At 34.0% G+C, this 24,119-nt stretch overlaps 2 protein-coding genes across 33 annotated transcripts in view; both read right to left on the bottom strand.

The window, feature by feature from the left end:
* Window positions 1-13,306, bottom strand: part of LOC113392068 (ryanodine receptor) — a 125,255-nt gene extending 111,949 nt beyond the window's left edge. For all 32 annotated transcript variants that reach the window (XM_026628311.2, XM_026628324.2, XM_064219303.1 and 29 more), the window contains exon 1: window positions 13,124-13,306. The gene's annotated coding sequence lies outside the window, so the exon portion shown is untranslated. The remainder of the gene's footprint in view (window positions 1-13,123) is intronic.
* Window positions 13,307-14,852: 1,546 nt separating this feature from the next.
* LOC113392073 (proton-coupled amino acid transporter-like protein pathetic) lies at window positions 14,853-23,133 on the bottom strand. The gene is made up of 10 exons (XM_064219286.1): window positions 23,023-23,133; window positions 22,541-22,656; window positions 21,404-21,548; window positions 20,274-20,404; window positions 19,432-19,562; window positions 18,689-18,805; window positions 17,811-18,008; window positions 17,110-17,215; window positions 15,990-16,206; window positions 14,853-15,440 (listed from the first exon to the last, which is right to left on the bottom strand). Exons 1-10 carry the CDS (start codon window positions 23,023-23,025, stop codon window positions 15,243-15,245), a joined length of 1,362 nt encoding a protein of 453 aa, XP_064075356.1. The 5' UTR covers window positions 23,026-23,133; the 3' UTR covers window positions 14,853-15,242.
* Between the last annotated feature and the right edge of the window lie 986 nt (window positions 23,134-24,119).

Below are 24,119 nucleotides of genomic sequence, written 5' to 3'. Positions count from 1 at the left end.
AATATTCTATTTATCTATACATATAAAATAACAAGTCCAGACTAACTGATCCATCATCGCCGAGCGTAGACTATTAAAGTTTTGGCCATGAAATTCTGTAAGTAGGGTCGTTTTATTGAGTAGACACCCACTAAGGAAGGAATTTTGGAAATTCTACCCTTAAGGGGGTGTAATAGGGGTTGAGATTTTGAATGGAAGTCAGTCATTTTTTAAGTTAGAAACATGGAACTTTATTAACTGTTACTAAAAACTGACCACCAACCTTTAAAACAGCCTGTAAATGTCCCACAACTGTAATGGTTCGGAGTTTATTCCAACACGCTGCTCAAATTCGGATTGGATACAAAGCGTGACAGAATTTTATTGAAATTACACACATGAACCTTGCATGTGTGTAACGATGTGTCTTAAGATGTTTTCCTTCACCCCTGAACGAGATAATGAGATGAATTATTGACACAAATTAAGCACATGAAAAATCAGTAGTGCTTTCTCGGGTTTAAACCTGCATTCATCGGTCAAGATGCACGTTCTAACCTCTTGGCCAACTCGGCTCATATTATATGTGAACTGCTAAAATATAAATAACAAAATGTTTTCTCAGACATGTGATATTCTTCTCTAGTTTCTAACGTATTAACATATTTGAAATGGTTTTCTCGCAGAAGTTAACTTAATAGCTAACTGTTAGCTGGAGTTTGACATCAAATTATGAGCGAAGTATATTATAAAGAAGATATATACGAGACGGAGGATAGAAAAGAACATTGCGAGGGATAGAGCGTGTAAATTACGATGTCGCTTTTACTGCAAGACAATAAAGTTGTGTAAGGTACTTTTAGATATGGTCATATTAAAAAAATATCTATACCAATATTATAAAATCGAAAGTAACTATAGCCGTCTGTTACACTTTCACGACCATTGAACTTATTTGATCAAATTTCATTTGAAGCAATCTTGACCCCCGAGGAACAAGATAGGCTAGTTTTTATACCTAAATCCGACAATTAACTCCTAAAACGCGAGCAAATCCGTGGTAGTACGTAATAAAGAAATAATGTAACCTTTTTAAGAACTGAGATGGCCCAGTGGTTAGAACGCGTGCATCTTGACCGATGATTTCGGGTTCACACTGAATTTTCAGGTGCTTAATTTGTGTTTATAATTCATCTCGTGCTCGGCGGTGGAAACCATCGTGGGGAAACCTGCATGTGTCTAATTTCAACGAAATTTTGCCACATGTGTATTCCACCAACCCGCATTGGAGCAGCGTGGTGGAATAAGCACCAAACCTTCTCCTGAAAGGGAGAGCGCCTTAACCCCGCAGTGGGAAATTTACAGGCTGCTATTGTAACCTTTTTATCTCGTCGAATGATTCCTCTGATATAATATGTAGGTATCTTAGTATTATATATGAGTGTAGTTTAAAATGCAGGGCCCGGATTTAAAGGTCTCGAGGCTCTGGAGCCACAAGGGAGTAGAGGCGCTGGATCAAAAGAGGAGTGGTTTCATTTATGTCTGTAAGCAATCATTTATTTACTCTTTGTATAAGTAAGTCTTACAACAGTATTTAGTAAAATAATTAGACTTTTACTATACATAGGTATCTACAAATATATATATATATATTGCATTGTAATTGTTAACTCATCGGTATCTATATTGTCCCCCTGTCTTGTGGAGGCCCCAGCACAATTGCCCCGGTTGCCCTCCCCTAAATCAAGACAAGCTAAAATGTGTAGGAGCGTAATTTTAGTTTTCTGAAAGAAATTGTAAAAAATTTCCATATGTTTCACATTACTGCACACCAAGAAAAAGTACAATCGATGACGTCACTCGTGTTTATAATTATAGTAGTCGTTACTGTTCGACAAAATGGTACCATCTAATAATATCATAGGTACGCGTATAACTTAGCCACGTTTGCTTTGAGTTTCCAAGTTTATTTATTATATGCTATGTAACATATTTTGACATATATTTTTTTCTGTCATACTCCCTAATAAAATTCATGAATGTAATTAAAAATATATCTAAATTGTTTTAGATATTCAAAAACTCAATTAAAAACTACATCTACACCTAAACGTACATGGCATGTCCATTTTTAAATTACTTTATTAAAAATTATAGTCGATAAATGCTTTAATAATAATAAAATATGTAGAAGACTAATATAAAAATATATTGTATATTTAATTTAATAATAATAAATATTAGACAACATCACATACATTACTCTGATCCCAATGTAAGTAGCTAAAGCACTTGTGTTATGGAGGTCATCAACTTATATACCATAAACATATATCAATTAATATATGTTTTACGCATTAATATTAGTTTGTATACATTTGTATGTGACTCTATTACCGGCAATCTCACGCAGATGTTATTTTAGTAACTCCGATTTCACTGTCTGGATTATTATGTGTGTCTATACTAATACTATAAACCCAAAAAAATGTATGTTTATCTGTCGCTCTTGCAAACGCAAACTACTGAACCGAATTTGTTGTAATTTGCTTTTAATCAAGCTTGCACCTCATATAAGAACAAAGGCTACTTTTTCATGCTTAACACCTGACAACTAACCCCTAAAACGCAAGCAAAGCCGCGGATTATATCCAGTATTCTATAAGGATTCAATATTGATCACCGAGATCGAGGAATGTAAATAAATAATGATGCTATTAGTCAACAACAAAAACTACAAAGAAAGACCAGCGTACTAGCGCAGCCATAAATACTTTAAAAAAACAATCGAATTCGACTCGTATTAAAAGTTAAAAGGTAACAAAGATTTATTGAATCGACCTCGGTTGCTTCATTTTGATTTTAAGTCTCATTAGGTTGTTCAGATCGAATTTTCGATTAAGCAGATCGATTCATATCCACTCAATATTGTTCACGCTGCATATATGTATGTACATATAATATGTACACCAACGACGACTGAGTAGGGATACCTAGTTATTACGCAGGGCCATTATATTGTTAAGTTTTTCTTTTAAAAAATTCTCAGTTTCTGTCCGAAATTTGGGAATTTATACAAATAACGCCCCTCGGCCTCGGTAATAGCTGTTCGTTCTCGTAAGCTATTTCCGTCGCGGATTATGAGAGTGAGAGAGTAGCGCACCTGTGTTAGCGCACATACTCGTGCACTATAATATGTACCGCACATTTATAGCCTATTCCAATGGAAGTAGGAAAAAAGATAAACAATCCTTAGATTTACGTATTTCATGCGATTTCCTAATAACTCGGTAATATTGTGCACTACTAAGAGTTTATGATTAATATATCTTTATTTATAATAAAATACTGTTACACTTAACTACTTATTTCCACTTTAATTTTACTTCCGAAAAAAAATACATAAAATACCGATAACATTTTTTTCGTCATTCAAAACGCCATTTTTACGCAAATCCATAGTGAATATCATAGATTAACCAAGCTCTCGACCAATGATATCGCGTCAATTCGCTGTCAAATGTTGTTTATTTGACTTTTTTCTTCTTATGGTTGGAATATACTATAGTCTAATCTACTTTTGAAGATCTCCATTGAACTTATTCATAAATTATAAATAAATTAAATCATTACATAGATAATTATAGTCATGTTAAATTGAACATAGTGATGTTAAATTGTCTTAAATAGAGAAAAAGTCACAGACAACAAGCTAGTTTAACATATCGTCATGTTCAGCGTGATTAAATTCAAACGACCATAACTAGCAGTATGCTAATTACATCGTACGGGCAATGAATATTAATATTATGCATGGATGTTGTAAGAGCTATAAAAATTGTTTATAAGCGTATCCGTAAATACCTCTTATAGCTGATGAGCATCGTTAGTAAATTTACTACAGGTTTTGTGCAGGTCTGTCTTGGTGGTACCAACCACTTACCATTTATGTGACCTACCATTTGGCAAGGTGGTGCTATGGCGGCACTTCAAAGCTAAGGGCTGACATTTCAGATCTCTCGGTATTTCATAATATTGTACGCCGTTAAATGGAATAAGAGCGGAGTTCTTGATAATCAATACCCAAATGTGACGTTTCTATATATATTTTATTAACATGAGACTTATTTACATTAAGTCCTTAAATATATACAAATATGAATTAAAAATAGTTATTGTACAAATCCTGACCGCGTGGAATGATTGCAAGGAAGCTAGTACCATTTCCCCGTTGAATCGCGATTCCGTACCCTGGGCAAAACGAACCAGCCCTCCTGTCACCAGTGGGGGCAATAAGGCGACGTGTTATACTTTTAATGAAGCTTTTTGCACCGCTACTCCAAGAGCCAAGTGTTTCGACAGCGAATGGTACAAAAAAGTAATTTGACATAAGACACCAATATTTAGATCTTTTTTTTTGCTTCAGCTATATACTGAATAAAGATTTTTAAGTTTAATTTTGGATTTTTCACGAGCATTGAGCGTAATGAGTGTTTTATGTTTTTTACAATGCTAACGATCAGCCCATTAGTTATTCGTCAAACTACTTCAAATAAATTAAAAAAAAAGTAAAGTTTAGAATAAATATCGCTCCGAAAAGTTGGGAACAAGAATATATACACACGGATATTCTATCATCCTACACAACGTATCTGATGTATGTCTTCCCATACCGCCGAATACGAGATGTCTTATAAATACACATTCATTCGGTGGTACTTGCCCGGGTTTACTGGGTGGTAGGGCTTTGTGCAAGCCCGTCTGGGTAGGTACCACCCATATATCAGATATTCTACTTCTATCAGCAGTACTCTGTATTGTTGTGTTCCGGTTTGAAGGGTGAGTGAGCCAGCGTAACTACAAGCACAAGGGACGTAACATTTTAGTTCCCAAGGTTGGTGGCGCATTGGTAATGTAAGGAATGGTTAACATATCTTACAACGCCATTGTCTATGGGCGGTGGTGACCATTTACTATCAGGTGGCCCATTTGCTCGTCCGCCTACCGATTATCATAAAAAAAACCCCAATCTTTGATTAATATTCACATGTTTTAGTCACTAGGCCACCTTGGCTCATATTGAATTAAATTAGTTTAAGCTTAGAGTAACGTCAAGTAAAATCCACCCAATATAGCTTATATACCTATATTGGGTGGATTTTATATCCATTTCAGAATTTATTTACAATACAAGTGGGATTGGTATTAATAAAGAAGTATTTTTGTATCGCAAAACATATCTCGTAAAATGTTCGAGTAAATTTGAATAGAAAATAACTATTTAATATTTGGTTGACTTTAAATTGTTCAATGAATATTTCAAATTAAAAGCACTGAAATGTCAATGACCTCGAATAACATATAACAAATCCACATATCAATTATATAAAACAAAGTCGCTTTCAGTCTTTACTAGCTTCACTAAGCCAATCAACTATTTTGATGGTGTTTTTAGTAATTGAACAACAAAAACGAAAAACAAATACATTGGAACTATGTACTAAAAAATTGCCGAGATGGCACAGTGGTTAGAACGCGTGCATCTTAATAGATGATTTCGGGTTCAAGCCCAGGCAAGCACCACTGAATTTTCATGTGCTTAATTTATGTTTATAATTCATCTCGTGCGGTGAAGGAAAACATCGTGAGGAAACCTGCATGTGTCCAATTTCAACGAAATTCTGCCACATGTGTATTCCACCAATCCACGTTGGAGCAGCGTGGTGAAATATGCTCTAAACCATCTCCTCAAAGGGAGAGGAGGCCTTAGCCCAGCAGTGGGAAATTTACAGGCTGCTAATGTGTAATGAAAAAAAAAAATTTTACATAATGTTATATAATACCTTAGCATTGTCTTGCTAAGCGAAATTTTGTTTATCTATATTAATAAATTGTATTCGTGACAAGGCACGACTCTGCTTACTCATACAAGGTTGTCGGGAGTCGATTTTAGTTGAGAATGTAGTTTTAAATTAGCTGTCGAGATATACCGCTAAATATGAAGATATATAATCTTTCAACGACGATATCAACTCGGGCAGAGAACACTGAATTTTCACAAAATAGTGTTTATAGTTCATCTCGCGCTCGGTTTTGACGGATAACTTCGTGAACTTGTATGACTCGGATGAAAATATTTCACATGTGTTACGATTAACTAGTGTCATAACTAAGCTCCAAACGTTATCTAATTGAATTTGAACTTTCAAAATTTGGGTACACTTTAGGGATATAACAAGAACAGTTTGGTTGCTATATTTAATCCCTTTGTTGGTTTGTACGGATCTGTGCAAACTCGTCTGAGTAAGTACCACCTACTCATCATAAATTCCTTTGTTTTCTTCTAGTTCACTCGTCACATAGTCTTTAGTATTGTTGTGTTCCAGTATCAAGGGTAAGTAAGCCATTATCACAGCAAATATAAGATACCAAACATTTTAGTACCCACCGTTGGTAGCATGTTGACAACGTGGTGGTACACACTTATCAAGAGGTGGTCCATTTGCCTACTTACAAATAATATTATGTTACTTAAAACATTAGTAAGAGTATTAAAAAATTATAATTCACTTAACATTAAGTCGTAACATCATTAAAATTATATTATATAATTTGGTCTTTATATATATATATTTATAATATTTGTAGGTGGTTGGGAAAATTGGCCACTTGATGGCAAATGATCACCACTGACCGTGTTTGACGCTGTAAGAAATTTTTAACTATTTCTTAGATCGCTAATGCACCAACGACCATGGAAATTACTGGCTCACTCACCCTTCAAACCGATACAGCTATACTGACAATAACTAATTATGCTTGGCGGTAGAATACGACGAGTGAATGATAGACGGTCTTGCATTACTAGGAGTTTTTATAAAAAAGAAAAGTTTATTTGGGACACGGCGCCATTATACAAAGTATAAAAAAAAGATCCGAACAAAAAAAACTAAACATATATTATACTTGTATACATATTATTATTATGTATACTTAATCTACAAAAAAAAAATACAACAAAAAAAGAAAGCACTTATAAGTATATCAGTTGACGCCCGCAGCTTCGCTCGTGGTTTAAGGGGTTGGTCGTCAGCTGTTTAGGCACAAGTAACAGCCATAAAAAAAATATTAAAATTCCGTCCAGTTGCTTGGCTCGCATATATAACATTAGTATAGATATACCCTATTTGTTTGTATCGTAGCAAACTTTGCAATGCATCTTTAATTTTTAATTCCATCGCCTGTTTTACTACAATAGTGATATATAATTTAATATATTTTGGAACATAAATCATTCATCCGATTGAGTTAAAATCAATTCAGTTGACAGTTCAGGTGCCGCTGTATTACAGACGCACGTATAAAAGGCGACACTAGGATGCTTATTGCAGTCAATATATGTCAGAAATCAGAAGTCAGAAAAAAAGGCATTCTGCGAATACGCCAATATAAAAAAAGGTTCGGTTACGTTAGGTTTTATTTTATTCTATTTTATTATGTACGTAATAAATACATAAATTTGGACAACCTTAACACATTCAAGTTTAATACACATGATTGTGGCTAAATGTTTTGAATTTTAAAATCAAATTCACTTGTTTATCTAGTAAGCTTTTGTTTATTTAATGTTTATCTTTAATCGTTGTCGGTGCTTAGCTTCTTTTATGTTTAACAAAGTAGTGTTATTTATTATTTATATAAGTTTAATATATTTTTTTGTTTCCCTTTTTAAATAAAAAAAGACTCATTATATTTAAATACGTTACTAGCTAGATACTCCGCGCGGTTTCGACAGCTTTAAACGCTCCCCCGTGAATCGTAAGAACCGTGACGATATTTACCTATAGTCTATACCGTTCCCAATAAATATAGTATCTAACGCTTAAAAAGATCTCAAATCGGATTGGACGATCATGAGATTAGCACGTTCAAAAATACAGTCTTAAACTTTATAATTAATATAGATGTTCTGTTTAAATTATATTAATTATATAATCAACTTATCTCGGAATTAAAATTGTGTTTTACCCGTGCGTGAAAATGTTGTAGAAGTCTGGAGATACAAGAATAATTTTACTGCACTGCAGTTCGTATACGTAAAAAGAAAACTTTTATAATACGTTAAGCTTAACGCAAATGACCAGCGTGCCCGTTCCGTGTCACAATTTTAATAAATATCAGTACAACATATTGGAAACATTAGCTAACACGATTCAAATGCTGACAAGCGAAAATGACCTTTGTCTACATGATACAATAGCGAAAATGCATTGATCGATTTTGCGAACCTCGTAAAGGCCGCCGATTATACAGGTTAACTACATAAAAGTGCAAAATTACGAAAACAAACCTATTTTATCCTTTAAAAGTAAATCCCACGCACAATATCACAATGTAACACACGAATCACTTTTACATGTCACTGTACACATATTTTAACACACTTTTATGACAAAAATAAGTAAGGAAGAGTATTTGATGATCATTTTACACGAGTTACAAACACGTCCACTACGGACAAGTGCCGCAGACGAACTGAAAACTGAATACAAGTGAATTACTGACATCCGCAAACTCAAGCTAGCCTTCGGGAATATTCGGAGTTGCGAATCATTCGAATTTAACCGAAGTTAACGGGGTTTTATACGACTACGTAAAGATATTTGTACCATAGTAGTAATAAACATATAATTTTAAAGCTACTGCGATTAATATTGGGAGGTCTCGGCATCTCATTATAATAATGCAGTAGAAACTGTGTGTCTGTACATGGATATCAAAAATGAATGTGTGTGATAGAAAAGAATACCAAAGAACAAAAGAGGAGAATTTCAATTATTTTAAAGTGATAACTTCTTATGGGAAGTTAAACCAATTCGTTACGTAACGCGTTACGGCGTCAGTCTCCCTTTCTCTTACGCAAACGGCAGCGGTAGGCAGGCTTCTGCTCTCTCACTCTAACCCACAGCTCTGGCCGTGTCTCGGACATACGTTTTTTTCAATTATCACTTCTCTCGGGCGTCCCGACACGTAGGTTTTTTTCTTGTTTGTCTGTACACGCTAATTTCCGAAACTACCGAACGGATTTTCCTACTGTTTTAGGTACTCAGGCTTTGTTTCATTGCCTCAACATTAATAAATAAGGCATATTATTCAACACAAGATTATATAGATATATGTATAACTTTATAAGAATTTTACTGTATTTAATATAGTTTACTCAATAACTTTGTAGTTGAAACCAGTGGTAGTTTTACGTTTAATACAATTCTGTTAAATGACGCTTCATAAGTGCTTGTAAAAGCCTACTCGGATAATGATATGATTTCGATTTTGATTGGATTCGGTTCACTGTGAAAGAGTTATCGTCATTCAAAGAAACAGTACGTAATAACCGATTTTCACGCAGACGAATTCACAAGGACCAACTAGTATATGTTAATATTTATATTACTGCTTATATTAACAAATAGGTTTAATTGTAGCCTGGCTGTTTAGACCCGCGGCCTCGTAGCCAGTGGCAGTCACATGAAGCACTTATCTTTCCCTAAGAAGACGTTTCAAAATCGAAACCATATATGCGTTTACTTTCCGTGGAGGCAATGAAAATGCAAAAATAGTAAGATATAAATATTACTACATTATAACTTTTATGGCATTGGTTGGCGGACGGGTAAGTAGGCCACCTGATGGTAAGAGGTCAATACTGCCCACAGATATTGTTGACGTACAAAAAATTAACCATTCCTTACATAGCCAATGCGCCACCAACCTTATGAATTGAGATTAAGTTTTTTTTTTTACACCAACAATATCTGTGGGCAGAATAGCTCACCCTTCAAACCGGAACGTAGCAATACATAGTTGCTGTTTAGTGGTAGAATGTGGGTGGTACCTAACCAGACGGTGCTCATGGTAAATGTTCGTTTGTGTTTGTTTAAATGTTTATTCTTCAATTAAGCTCGAACGAGACTGTATTGGCCTCGACAACATCACCGAGCTAAATGTATAGGAGTATGTATGTTTATATAAAAGACAATTCACTGATTGGCAATTGCAATTACAATTATAATATAGATATTACAAATTTGAAAAATATCTTCGTTTCATAAAGGACCGAGAAACGAGCTTGCAATACTTGAATGGGTTCTGCAACCCTTCAGCGTTCAACTTCGACTAATCGTCCTATTGAAAGCATCATTATATATACGAGTATAACACCAAGACAGACTTATAAGGTAACATATAAATTATTGATATATGACAAAAAATTTACGCAAATCATTGGTGCGTTTTAATCCGGGACAGGTCGCCAATGATTTCGCTGTATTTATAGTAAGTAGACCTACAATATAAAAGATTATATAAGTGAAGTGCTCCACATTAATCCCTACCCAGCTCAAGGTATACTAAATCGATTATTGCATTCCATAATGTGTACTTAGGTAATATAGCTTAGCTTATAATAATTACATAATTATGAACCCTTTTAGGGCGCCGAACATAAAACAATAAAAGGAAATTGTTTTATACAGGCACCATTTGGCTTATTTGAATATAAAATAACAATTATTAACATGAACTCCTTAAATATATACAAATACGAATTAAAAATATTTTCTGCATAAATCTTGACCGGGTGGAATGGTGGTAAGAATGCTAGCAGCATTTCGCCGTTGAATCGCAATTCTGATCGTCTGGGCAAATAACGAAAGAGTGCTTCTGTCACGAGTGGAGAAAATAGGGCGAGGTGCGATACATTTAATAAAGCTTTTTTTTAATTTAATTTAATAAAAAAACAAAAGGCCTAATTTACACGAAAAAGAGGTTAGTTTGGTATTAGATAATAATTTTTTTTAAAAGAAAACGAAAGTGGAAAAAAATTTATGAAAAATAAAGATAAATATTTCAATTTTAATGTATGTTTTGTGTATCTTATGGGTTTGAAATTGCTTGGAGTAAAGAATATTTATTATTTATTGAATTAAATTGGCGTGAAACAAATACATATCTCATAATGCTCTTGAATATTTTATAGTTTAAAGTTCAAGTTTTAATTTCGAAAATAAAGTGAATAGTTCGTGCAGTCTCGACGATATTACATGCAGAGACAGTTGATTTATAAATTACTTTGATATTCGTAACGCACGGTAACAGAGCTCTTTTCAGATAGCATACGTTTATTTATTTCTTTGTTGTCGTGTCTTAAGTTTGGATGAAAGCCAAATGATATGGCCCTATTATCGAAATAAAGATTAACTTATGTGAATTGGTTCTGAAGTAAGATATAATTAAACGTATTGGATTTTGTTCTTATCAAATAAAATCGAATCAATACACACTTTATTCAAATATAATCTTATCAGCAACTTTGAATTGGCATTTTATGAACTGAATTTAACCTTAAAGCTGCTATCGGTTCGGTAAATACACCAAGAAAAACCAGCAAAATATTTAGGAATTATTTTCTTGCATTAATTAAATGATATAATTTTGATAATCGAAAGTAATTAAATTATTTTTATTTAGCAAACCTGAAAATTTACAGACAAATTACCTAAACGCTTTTTTTCACCTAATCTACCTAAAACCTAACGTTTTATTGATTGTCTTAATTATTATGATTTTTAACAAGACTTTAATTTTTTAATGTATACTTTGTATGTTTGGACTTCAATATAAACGTCTTATAACCTTTATGCGAAGACGGGCCAGGTAGATAGATAGATAGATCCGGATTATCTTATCTATTTGATTTTCAATACAACATCGATGACCGAACAAGCAATCATTGACTGTTAGTTATTTGTCAAAAGACATAAATAAACGAAATGTGTTGGTATTTAGCATCTTTTGACAAATAACTGGTCATCGAACGGCACAGAATTAAAGCTTAAAGCTTTTATATTTGGCAACGAGCTAAATGGTCCACTGCTTATATATGTTACAAGATTTCAATTAAATCTAAGGACTTTTTCAACATTATCACAAATATCTGATAACGATTTTATTCATTTCAAAAAGGGTGAAATATATATGAACTGGCTATCTGATGTTATGTGGTGATTGGTGGCACTATACAATACCTTCAAGGCGATAATATATCATAAGATATATACTATACGATACTATATTATACTATTCCATGTGCCTGTAGTTACACTGGCTCACTATATTTATTGTTGTGTTCCAGCGTTGAGGAGAGTTTCACACCACAATAACCAAGTATTGCTGTTTGGCGTCAAATATATGATGAGTGGATGTTAGCTTCTCGAGATGAATATACATATACAACGACTTTTACAAAATTGTACGTTTAGTTGTACACAGACCGTGTTATAAAAGTTGATAACATTGTATGAGATATCGTATATATTACTAAAAGTGATCTCGTACAGACCATAGCGTGTGTAATGAGATTAAACCAATATACATTTACAGCTTTATTAGTTAAATGAAGTATATTAATCTATACATATAATAAATAAAAAAGTAATATCGAACTGTATAGAACCATACAATTTCGACATTCAACATCAGTTATTAAATTCTAAAGCTGAATTAGTCTTAGATAGATACTAAGTACGTTAAAATAATATATTTTATTTTACTAGACTAATTATATTCTAAAAGTTTTTAAGTGCTCTGAAAGCATGATTTTCTCGAATGTTCTCCCGTGTCTGTTGAAAATAAATGATATATTTTCAAACAGAACACGTTTTAACTAATTTAATACTTTATGAACGATAAGTAACGACTGTTAAAGTTATTAGTATAAATATATATTTAAACCACGTGCTCAGAGCGAATAAGTAATAAACATTGTCAGGAATTTCTTCTGCTACTGAAAAGTCTGACAGCCAAAGAAAATCCAGTATTTTTTTAATACTGTGTATTATGAAATTATACACGTAAAAAAATATCAAAAATAGTATTAACTTTAAATAGACAATAGTCATAAGACACATACTGTGTAGGTACATTGTCTATCTGAAAAAAAGTAGGTTTTGAATCAAGGAACATCTACATCGATATCAATACAGTATTATTCAAGATTGGCCTATTTTATAACGGTAACTGAATTAGACATCACAAGACATCGTTGAGCTCCAGCGAACTTCTATAGTATATATTTAGTACTTACCAACACATATCAAACATCCATATAACTATCGTTGTATGCACTGATCACACATTTTCACATAACACGAAACGATATTAACACAAGTGGCCTTTTCCAGTCGTATTTCGATTACAATTCCTACATTAAAATAGGAATTTTCAACAGTCCGGGCTGCGCGAGCGCCGGACGGAATTTAGAGCGGACGGGAACACAAGACATACGCGCTATTTATATTTTGGCTGGGAGAGATTCGTGAGCCAATGTAAATTGACCTATGCCATCACACAAAGGATTAGTGTACAATAATTCATTTACATTTTAAAATATTTTCTTATTTTTATACATAATAACCCTTAAAGACGTCTTACCACGAAGAAGATATAAATTAATGTGCATTATCAGTACATCGTAATATTATTATTATAACATTTTTGATTCATACAATGAATGCAGACGGCCAAATGAACTGAATTATTCTGTAAGAACTCACTTTGTATCTTACTCGTATAATTTGAAAACTGAATAACTCTATAAGACACACACACATCAATTGAGACTGATATTTTATATGACTGATGGTTATATTATCAACCAGCTACCTGTTTCGGCGTCACAGTGGTTCAATAAATATCTATTTATAACTAAGCTTAAAGAACAAATATACAAAGAAAAATTCTTGTTTTTCCTGTAGGGAAGTAGAAAGTCTCGGCATTTCTCTACTGTAAACCTTCTTTTCACTATTTGTTGATGAAAACCGAATTAAAGCCCGTTGCGTAGTTAAAAACATCTAAGTATACAGACGATTTGATTAAATTTGTTTATAGTCAAATTTAAAATAAAAAAACTTGTGTTGAGTCGTATAAACAACAGGTATAACAGCACTTGTGTGTATACTTTTTCTGTCAAAAGAAAACTATCAACTCCCCAAACAACGATCATAATTTAAATATACATATTTTGGCAACTGTCAAAATCTCGCTCCTTTAACTCAAACAGCTTTAACTCAGCCCTCGATTACTCAATCTCTTTGTCCGCTTTGATCTTTTCTGCTGGCCTCATGGTATCACCGTTACCTATTATGTAAAGCAGATAAAGAAGCTAAGTCCTCATATTTTCAAACCGTTAGCCGTCAAAGAAACTTATCATCTCAGCATGCCTCTCTTTATCTTGGTTGAAATGTATGCACTGCGCTTAAGTTTTATTATAATCTCAATCTAAAACGACTATTCAGACGGTAGCTCAAGATATATTTGATGCAAGCCATGTTTCACTATGATACATTAAAAAGCCCCAGACTTCCTTACTGAGTAAAGTACAAATAATTTCATCAAAGTCGCAGATAATGGCACACAAATATTGAGTTGACTTTAAGCATTGTGAGACGTGTCAAGTTACTAAGTTTTATCAAGGATTTTTTTGTCGGTCAATTATTTTTCTTAGTAATTAGTACTAGTACCAGTTCTATACTATTGTACCAAAAAGCAAAGATGGCCAAAACGGACCACGAGGTCTACGTCGAAGTTTTCCATAAGATGAAAGAAATCTTCATGAGAATCCTTGCATATGTATATCTACCATTTCTGGAGCAACAAGAATAAACATTCCATCAAGAACCTTAGCTAGCAATGGAACAAAAATTTTCTACTATGTAAGCAATTGTTGTACCTCAAAGAACAGACTTTTTTTTCAAATGAAACTTGCATTTTAATAAAAAAAAATATTTTAATTTTAAAATATATCAATCAATAAGCAAAGAATTACAATTATAGACTATTTTAATAAAATACTTCCCAATTTGTAAAGTGCTATCAAATTGTATAGATTAGATATAGATTGGAACTCTCTGTAATGAATGGGAACACTAATTGAATTTAGGACATAATTTAACCACTACTGAATATTCGCCTAAAAGTCAAAACCATCTTTTGCTCATTGCATTGCAACATTTCAGTTTTATTGCAACCAGTCGCAACACAGGTCAAATGAAGGTGAATATGGATGAAGGTGTGTATTATATGAATTTGATAATATATCATCAAGGAGAGTCATCTAATTTACAAATTAACGAGCAACCTTAAAGCAAAAATTGGTCCCAACTTTTAAACCAATATTACAATCACATGACCAAAACACAATTATTTTATCTAAATACAGACAATAGCTCATTAAAATTGACAACTGTTCCGCAAACCAAAATAAATAGTCCTATAGAAATTAATGCGATCCCTTTCCACAAACGCCAATTGTATTTGCCGAGGCCTGGTCTCTGCCAGATCGTCATTAGGTAGATCATGTTAGGCCATATGAACGCCATGTTTGATAAGCAAAACGTACCCAGCTGAAAATAAATAAAGATCATTTTTAATTCAAAATTTTTACAACCATTTTTGAATATATTCATAACAATATCATTTAAAGGTAGTAATGTAGTAGATTACTACTATAGGTTGGTGATCGCGAAATGTTCTTTGACGATATTAAAAAATAGTGTCTATCTCCTGACTTTTGATTATTCTCATGTTATTCTCATTAGTTCACAAATAATTAAGGCCTCAAAAATCGTATTATAAGTCACTTAAGAAAGCACTATAAACTTTCATGGTTAGCAGTTTGACTATATATAGAACTCTACATTAAAAACACATCGGGAATTAGACAGCACTGGGGGCAAATTCACTAACTTATAACGGTAATGATACGATTTCATTCCGATTCAACTTGGACCATTAATTACAATACTCTTAAATTATATCTATAAATTAATTACTTTACTCAAGTCGGCTCATAAAGGCACTTTTGAATCGTCACATTACATTATTGAATTAAATGTATGTATGTAATGTTTTCAGTCTACGGATACAACGATAGAAATTACGAGTATACTCACAAATCCCATAAGAGCATTAATGTTTGGAAAGATAATAGCCACGATGCCAATCATGACGACAAAAATCGCTCTATAAATAAGTTCCCACATCAAAATCTTATTTTGATCATGACGTGACTTGATATAATAGAAACATAAGTTGAAAGGGACCCAGTAGTTGAGAGCGTGGGTAACGTAGATCATAACAGCGATACCACCTTTGAGGATCTTGGGGAAGCTGAAAACGTGCAATAAAATAAATTAGGTAAACATTACCCTCTAGGCGATAAATATCGAGGGCGTAGTGTTAGTGACGGTTGTGTACTATATAGTAAAGTAAAAAGTAAAGCTACAGGTTCATCTAGCATTAGCATTAGCATTAGCAGCCTGTAAATTTCCCACTGCTGGGCTAAAGGCCTCCTCTTCCTTTGAGGAGAAGGTTTGGAGCATATTCCACCACGCTGCTCCAATGCGGGTTGGCGGAATACACATGTGGCTGAATTTCGTTGAAATTAGACACATGCAGGTTTCCTCACGATGTTTTCCTTCACCGCCGAGCACGAGATGAATTATAAACACAAATTAAGCACATGAAAATTCAGTGGTGCCTGCCTGGGTTTGAACCCGAAATCATCGGTTAAGATGCACGCGTTCTAACCACTTCTATCATTTCAACGAAATTCTGTCACATGAGTATCTAACAAGTAACCAACCCGCATTGGAACAGCGTGGTGCAAACCTTCTCCTCAAAGGGAAATGAGGCCTTATCCCAGCGCTGGGAAATTTACAGGCTGATATTGTTGTTTGTTATTTGTTGAAATGTACTCTACATTACTGAGAACAATATGCAACAGAGTAACGTCGATTGGAATGAAACAAACTATCGGAACTAATCACATTAACAATTCGATTGTATTTATTAATAAAATGATATGATTTTTATACAAAACACCTAGTCAACTGTAGACTAGAGAAAATTAATATTAATAATTATCTCTAGCCGATATCTAAAGTTTATGCGCGCGTCTCATCTGACCATAAATACAACAAATAGATATTTATATACATAATTAAATAAATATACAAAGACAAAACAACGTCTACCAGGTTTTGCTAGCTATAAGAATCAAAACATACTAACAGAGTCATTGGAAAGTTGACAGTAATAGGAGACTCGCACTCTTGTAAAAAGCCAACGTATCCGAAAAATGAGACCGAGAATGTGCAACAGATAATCAATGACATCCCTAGAAGAAGTAATGTAAAATAGATAAAGATATAAGATAAACATTAAATATAATAACAGTTGAAATATCGGGAATGTAATGAAATGTTCTATAACGTATACAGAGATTAGCTTGCATCAGGTCCCACCATTAATAGTCTTAAAATGGTTGCGTTTAATTTATATGCTGCCATTATCCCAATTTTATTTGCAGCATGTCTTCACGTCATGAATAGTATACCAGCCAAATCACTAAAACCTTTTTGAAGGGCTTGACTTATCGAGAAGAGCAGGAAGTTCTATTTTAAAAATAGAAAATTCCTATCAAATCTTACGCTTTACGCTGACATGTTTCTACCAAAATTAGCTAGACAGAGAGAGCAATACGAGCAGAGAAGATAAACGTTGATGGGCACGGCTTGGGCCCCTTAAACCTTGCAACCTTTAAGCTTGCAATTCCCGGTAGCTGCTCGGAGTTTCTTTCCTTGTCACGCGGTAAATCGGACAACGTTACACCGAATTATAAGAAGTTCATCTCATACCCTGTGTTATCAGTTTTATTAAAAATACTAGAAAATGAAAAAATATATTTCTCCAATACAGTTTCTCTTTCTCACCAGTCATTAAAACTTGAGGATATTTCCTTGGGTCTTTCATGTTGTTCTCGATGGGAATGACCACTCCCGAACACGACATGCTGAACACAGACATGCCGACGTATTCAAAGAAGTTATAAAGCTTTGTCACTTTGACCAGTTTCTCGAAATTCGGATTGAAGTGGAATGCGTAGTATACGGTTAACATTATACAGAATACTGAAAAAAAACAACGGTATTCAAGTTTATGATCGTATTAAGATCAGTTCTATCACGATGATGACGTTAATGGTCGAGATTTTCTTGACTAGTTTGAATATTTCTGTAGTGAATTAATCATAATACATCAGTGTGGGGATAACTATCTGTGAGTGCCAGGATGGCTGAGTCGGTATACCTCATCTCGTGTCTGGTGGTGACAGAAAACATCGTGTGGATACTTGCGTGTGCCAGATGAAGATCTGACAAATATGTAACCAACCCGCATTGGAGCAGCGTAATGGAAATCTCTAAAACACTCTTCTTAAAAACCGGAGGCCTTATCCCGTCGGTGAGACATTTGCAGACTTTTCTTTTAATCGTATGTATTGGGTATGAAAATTATAAAGCGCTTTAAAATGGGATGTGAGATGAGAATGCGTCAAGATTAATAATATAATCAAGTTAAAATCATTTAGTTTGGTAATTTTTTTCAACGAATCTTAGAATCTTAGCTAAAAGTTAGATTAAGTTGGTATGAGAAAATATGTTTTTTTTTTGTGATTAAATCGAAATTTACTTAATATCTTTGCTCCATATACTTTGATAAACTTGAATACTTAAATATTAAAGTTAGATCATACATTATAAACCAGAATAAAAATAATCCATCAAACAAAAATAATTTAAAAAAAACTCACATATAATGACGTTAGCCACAATTGAAAAAGGTGCCAACCACTTCAGATGGGTTATCAGACAAATAAGGATAATTGGCAAAATCATACACGCCAAGTATACTCGCAAATTGGGATAACCTAAAAACAATAAGGATGAAAATGAAGACAATTTAAAACACGATGAAAATATTTAACCAAAATATATTTTTTGTATAATTTAAATTACTATAAAAAATATGTTACTGTACGGCAGTTTTGACGTGATTTAATAACAAATATCTATTTACGCAAATTTCAACATGTATCGTGATTAAAGTAAATTAGAAATAATACAAATACAAACACAAACATAATCGGATACTTTCAAATGCACCGCTACCCCTTTTTTAAGATATAGGTAGACGGACAAGGAGACGCTGGAAGAAATACTAACTAATCGTCAATGTGTATCCAACCATGGGAACGAAGATGTTATATCCCTTGTGCCTGTAGATAAACCTGCTCACTCAACCTTCAGAACGCAACAATGCTAACTATTGCTGTTAGACAGTAGGATGTCTGATGACCAGGACCTACTCAGACGGGCTTGCACAGAGCCCTGCCGCCCTGTTTTTGTTGATAACAAAGAAAGCGCTACATTTATCATTTATAGTCTTTGATGCATATTTCCGTGGGTGATTGGTAGCGTATTGCTACATCCTATTGCTACTATCCCTCGCATGTATTAATAACATTAATATATAAAGAATTTGGAGTTTATTTACCTGGTCCAAGGCCCTCTATAGGTGTTCTCTGCGTGTTTTCCACGAGTTGTTTTATGGATTTAGCTATTATAATTTGGTAACAGGCGCAGGCACCAAACAAATCGATACATATTATAGCATCAATTGTATACCTTTACAGAATAAAAAAACAAAACATTTCAAAATTATTCTTTAGTTTTCAAGTATACCACTTTTTTATGGTATAGTTTGGCGGACGAGCATATGGGGCACCTGATAAGTAAGTGGTCATAACCGCCTATGGACAATGGCGCTGTCAAAAATATTAACCATTCCTTACATCGCTAATGTGCCATGGGAACTAAGATGTTATGTCTCTTGTTCCTGTAGTTACACTGGCTCACTCATCCTACAAATCAGAACACAACAATACTAAGTACTGTTGTTTGGCGGTAGAATATCTGATGAGAGGGTGTTACCTACACAGATGGGCTAGCACAAAGCCCTACCACTAAGTAAACCACATTTAAAAAAATCAAAATATACTTTATTCAGTCGGGTTTTACATGGACTTTAAAATAATGATTTTACAAAACTATATTAAGTGAAACTACCACCGATTTGGAATGTAGATTCTACCGAGAAAAACCGGCAAGATCCTCAGTTACTCTTTTCCAACATTTAAAATACAAATTTATGTTAATTAAATAAAATTATATTTATGTATATAATATATTCTGCCTAAAAGTCAACCAGTACTAGATTTTTTATCATCTATATAATCTAGAGTTCTTGTGTTGAATAATTGATTCAGGTAATCAAATTATATTTTAATTACATAGTTTTCTACAGAGACTTGATACCATGTCGTGTTACATTTTTACCTGAATATTTTTGAGTATTTTGCAACGTTAGGATTTGGAAAGCACGCCATCGCCGCTTCGCCAACATCGGGATAGGACATCGACGTAACACGAGTTCTTCTATAAAGTATTTGAGCTGATATCACTAAGATCTGTTAAAGTAACATTTCATGTAATAAAACTATAGTATTTTAATTTAATTTTAATGTGTTTTTTATGTGTGATACTGCAAGAAATTCTCATCTCATACCGAATGCCAATGTTACAGAATCCAATGCTTCTTATCTACATTAATACTTAAATAATTGTACACTGACAAGAATATTTTTGTATTTATTTAATTTTTACACGCAAAACCGTCGGCAGTCTGCCATGTTATCATATCGTCATGACCGATTTCAGCCATGGCCTCCAATCTCATTATAATGTACAGTGCGTGCGCTGTGCGCACAAACACAGGCGCACTTTCCATTCCCTCACTATCATTATCTGATGGAACGGCAAATCCGACACGCTTGGAAAGAGTTCAAGCGCAGGATCGACGGTTTATGTACTTTCCGAGGCACGGGAGCGTACACACTTTAAACTTCCAGTCTCCGGGCTGTTACTGACTATTCAGCTGATTGACCTGAGGCTTGAACCCGGGACTTCGGGATCAACGGCCTAATTTATAACCACTAGACCAATATATATTTTTTTCTGATTTATGTAGTGGTGTTGGTCCTACTGGCTTTTACAGCGTCACCGGACCTTGGGGGCGAATACTAGACTCAGCTTTGAAATTGGAACCCTTTCGGGCTCGGGGTCGCACCTCGGCTCAGAACGTAGTCGGTGGGGAGTAGACCAACAAGGCAATCTGCCATTTGTAGGATATGCTTATTTTATGACAGATGTCAACGTAACGTCAGTTGGCAATGGAGTTTAGATTAACCATTTCACCGAGAATTTGTGTTTTACTGTTAAACTAGGACTATAGCAATATACAACAGTGGCGACGAGCGATAAACTTCATTTAAATGCGTGCTTAAATCAAATAGTTATTGAAATGTCAATTTGCAAATTAAATGTGTTTAGCGGCGCGTGGTCTTCGTACCGGAGATAGATTGGAAATGTACTTCAAAATAATATATTAATGCAAAGATAATACTTACATATAAACAATATGTCATGTACAATCCGAAAAAGATGTTGAACGGTATGCCGATAAATATACCAGCCTTCATGTAGGCCACGTGACCACCGAGGATTCCGCCTCCTAAGGCTCCTTTCACCATGTGCGCCACGGACCCAATAACTCTATTAACATTACAAACACAATTATCGTTAAAGCAAAGCTGAACGTATTAAGACAGGAGAGAGTGATCATCCATCAAACCCTCTCAACCCGTGGACGACGTAACATCAGACGTAGCCAGATTACTATATTATAAAAAGTGTCCCGTTTTGTTTACGGATTGTAAAATAGTAGAAGCAATTCAATGAAACTACACCTCCTACTATCCGTAACTAAAATATTTTTTTTCTTGAATTTAATAATTTATTATACACATAAATATAGTTAGTTATATTTCATAGCTCGGATTTATTTTAAAATCACACACCCACCAAAATCGAAGGTATAAAATGGTCTGTTTGTATCAAATCAATAGGCTCCTTTAACTCAATTCGAAAACCTACTGAAACACGCCATAGCCTCACGAATGAATAGTTGCCCAACGAGTTCTTTTTTTGGCTTTCGTATTTTTTTATGGCATTGGTTGGCGGACGAGCATATGGGCCACCTGATGGTAAGTGGTCACCACCGCCCACAGACAAAGGCGCTGTAAGAAATATTAACCATTCCTTACATCACCTATGCGCCACCAACTTTGGGAACTAAAATGTTATGTCCCTTGTGTCTGTGATTACACTGGCTCACTCACTCTTCTAACTGGAACACAACAATACAGAGTACTGTATTTGGCGGTAGAATATCGGATGAGTGGGTGGTACCTACCCAGACGGGCTTGCACAAAGCCCACCATCAAGTAAAAGTATTTGAACATTCGAAAAAAGAAGACATTATATTGTGTAACTATACAACTTGTATTTGTACAACGTTTATTGTATATACAAATAAAACATTCCTAATAAATCGGGGACGCTGGAGACTACGTGTACGTTGGGCAACATTCAGTTAAAATCCAATATCGATACGATTTTTGGTAATTTTACCGTTAGTTAAAGCTTGATGTACATAGTGTTGTTTTAGTACAAGACATTTTAATATAGTTATTAGTATAACCCACCCGGTTGGTTTGGGTTGGTTCCTCCATTTGACATAATCGAAGGCATCTTCCTCCTCCTGAGTGTTCGCAAAGTTTTTCCAGTTACCACGACATCCACCAGATGGCTGTGGACCCGACTGCAAAATAATTGAATTTAAAAGTAGCCATTAATATTTATCTCTTCGAAAATAAATCAATGAATAATTTTATTTACTACTCATTTGTAAAGACAATAATTTAAAAAAAAATAGTTGAATTAGTCGATCATCCTCTAAAAAAAACACCAAAATATCAGTGTAATTGTATCACGAACCAATTAACCGGAAAAAAGGCGTTCCCCGTTAAAGTTTCAAAAATATTATCGATTGGGACCGTTAAATATATTTTTTTGACGTTTGAGAATCTAAAGCAAACTAGGAATCTAATTCTACATTGATGGTTTTCAAATTTCTGGAATTATTTAATTAATTGAGAATGATTATAAGTTTACTAAAAGAACATACCATTGCTTTATAGAACGATGATCACTAAAAATACTATAGAAAAAACATTGAAATTCACTAAGAAAAAACTTCCTATAAAATTGAATACTGTGTCAATGAGAATTCCTTTTTCATAGTCAAAAATATTCTTCTATCAAATGAAAAGCGTCATTTTGCCAACCAGTATATTATGTACCAAATAGTATGTATTGACTTGAATTCTTCTATTTGTTAAATCACGTCATTTCCAATTGAAAATCTTTAAAAACAGAAAAAAATTATTTAGATTGCTCTGCCTGATTTTTTGTGCTATATGTGGCAAACAAGCAGGTGCCTTACCTGACGGAAAATGACTACCACCGCACATGGATATCTGCAACACTGGAGAGCTTGCAGGTGCGTTGCTGGCCTTTAAAAATGTGTACGCTCTTTACTTAAAGGTTCCCAAGTCGTATCGATTCGAAAAAACCGCCAGCGTAAGCTGGTTCCACAGAGTGGTTGTGCAAGGCAGAAAATTCCTTAGAAAATCGTGCTGTTGTGGATTTTCGGACAACTAAGTGGTGTAGATGGAACTTGGAATTTTGACGCGATGTCTGAAAGTGAAATTCAGCAGTCGGGATTAATCCAAACAATTCCTGATTACATTCCCCGTAAAAAATCCCGTAGAAGATGCAGAGTGATCCAATATCTCTAAGCAAAGTCAATTGATTTTGCCGTTTCAAAGTTAAGTCTATAATGTGAACGAATCATATTTAATATTCAACTCCTCCATTCATGTAGCACTTTTTAATTAAAATGGAAACATTTTCACCTCCACCTTTAATTATTGGTGTAAGTAAAAACGCCTTTGATACATTTAATGTCCATAAAAATTAATCAACATTTAATGGCAATAATCAGATACATTCGGCGCAGCAAGATACATATTATGAAAAATATATATTTTCTATATTTTTACTTATTCACTTGTAATAGAAGTCAAGATATTTAGTTAACAGATTGGCTTACATTTTCATAGAAAACTGTTTACGCATATTAAATTAATAAGCCTTACCAAATTGATTATAAGGCACCATTTAGCTCTAAAAACCAACAAGTATTCTCGCGTAATACTTGAA

This window comes from Vanessa tameamea, chromosome 27 (genome assembly GCF_037043105.1).
Source record: "Vanessa tameamea isolate UH-Manoa-2023 chromosome 27, ilVanTame1 primary haplotype, whole genome shotgun sequence".
Classification (NCBI taxonomy): domain Eukaryota; kingdom Metazoa; phylum Arthropoda; class Insecta; order Lepidoptera; family Nymphalidae; genus Vanessa; species Vanessa tameamea.
The sequence above is the reverse complement of the archived record's forward strand: the minus strand, read 5'-3'. Positions and strand labels throughout refer to the sequence as shown.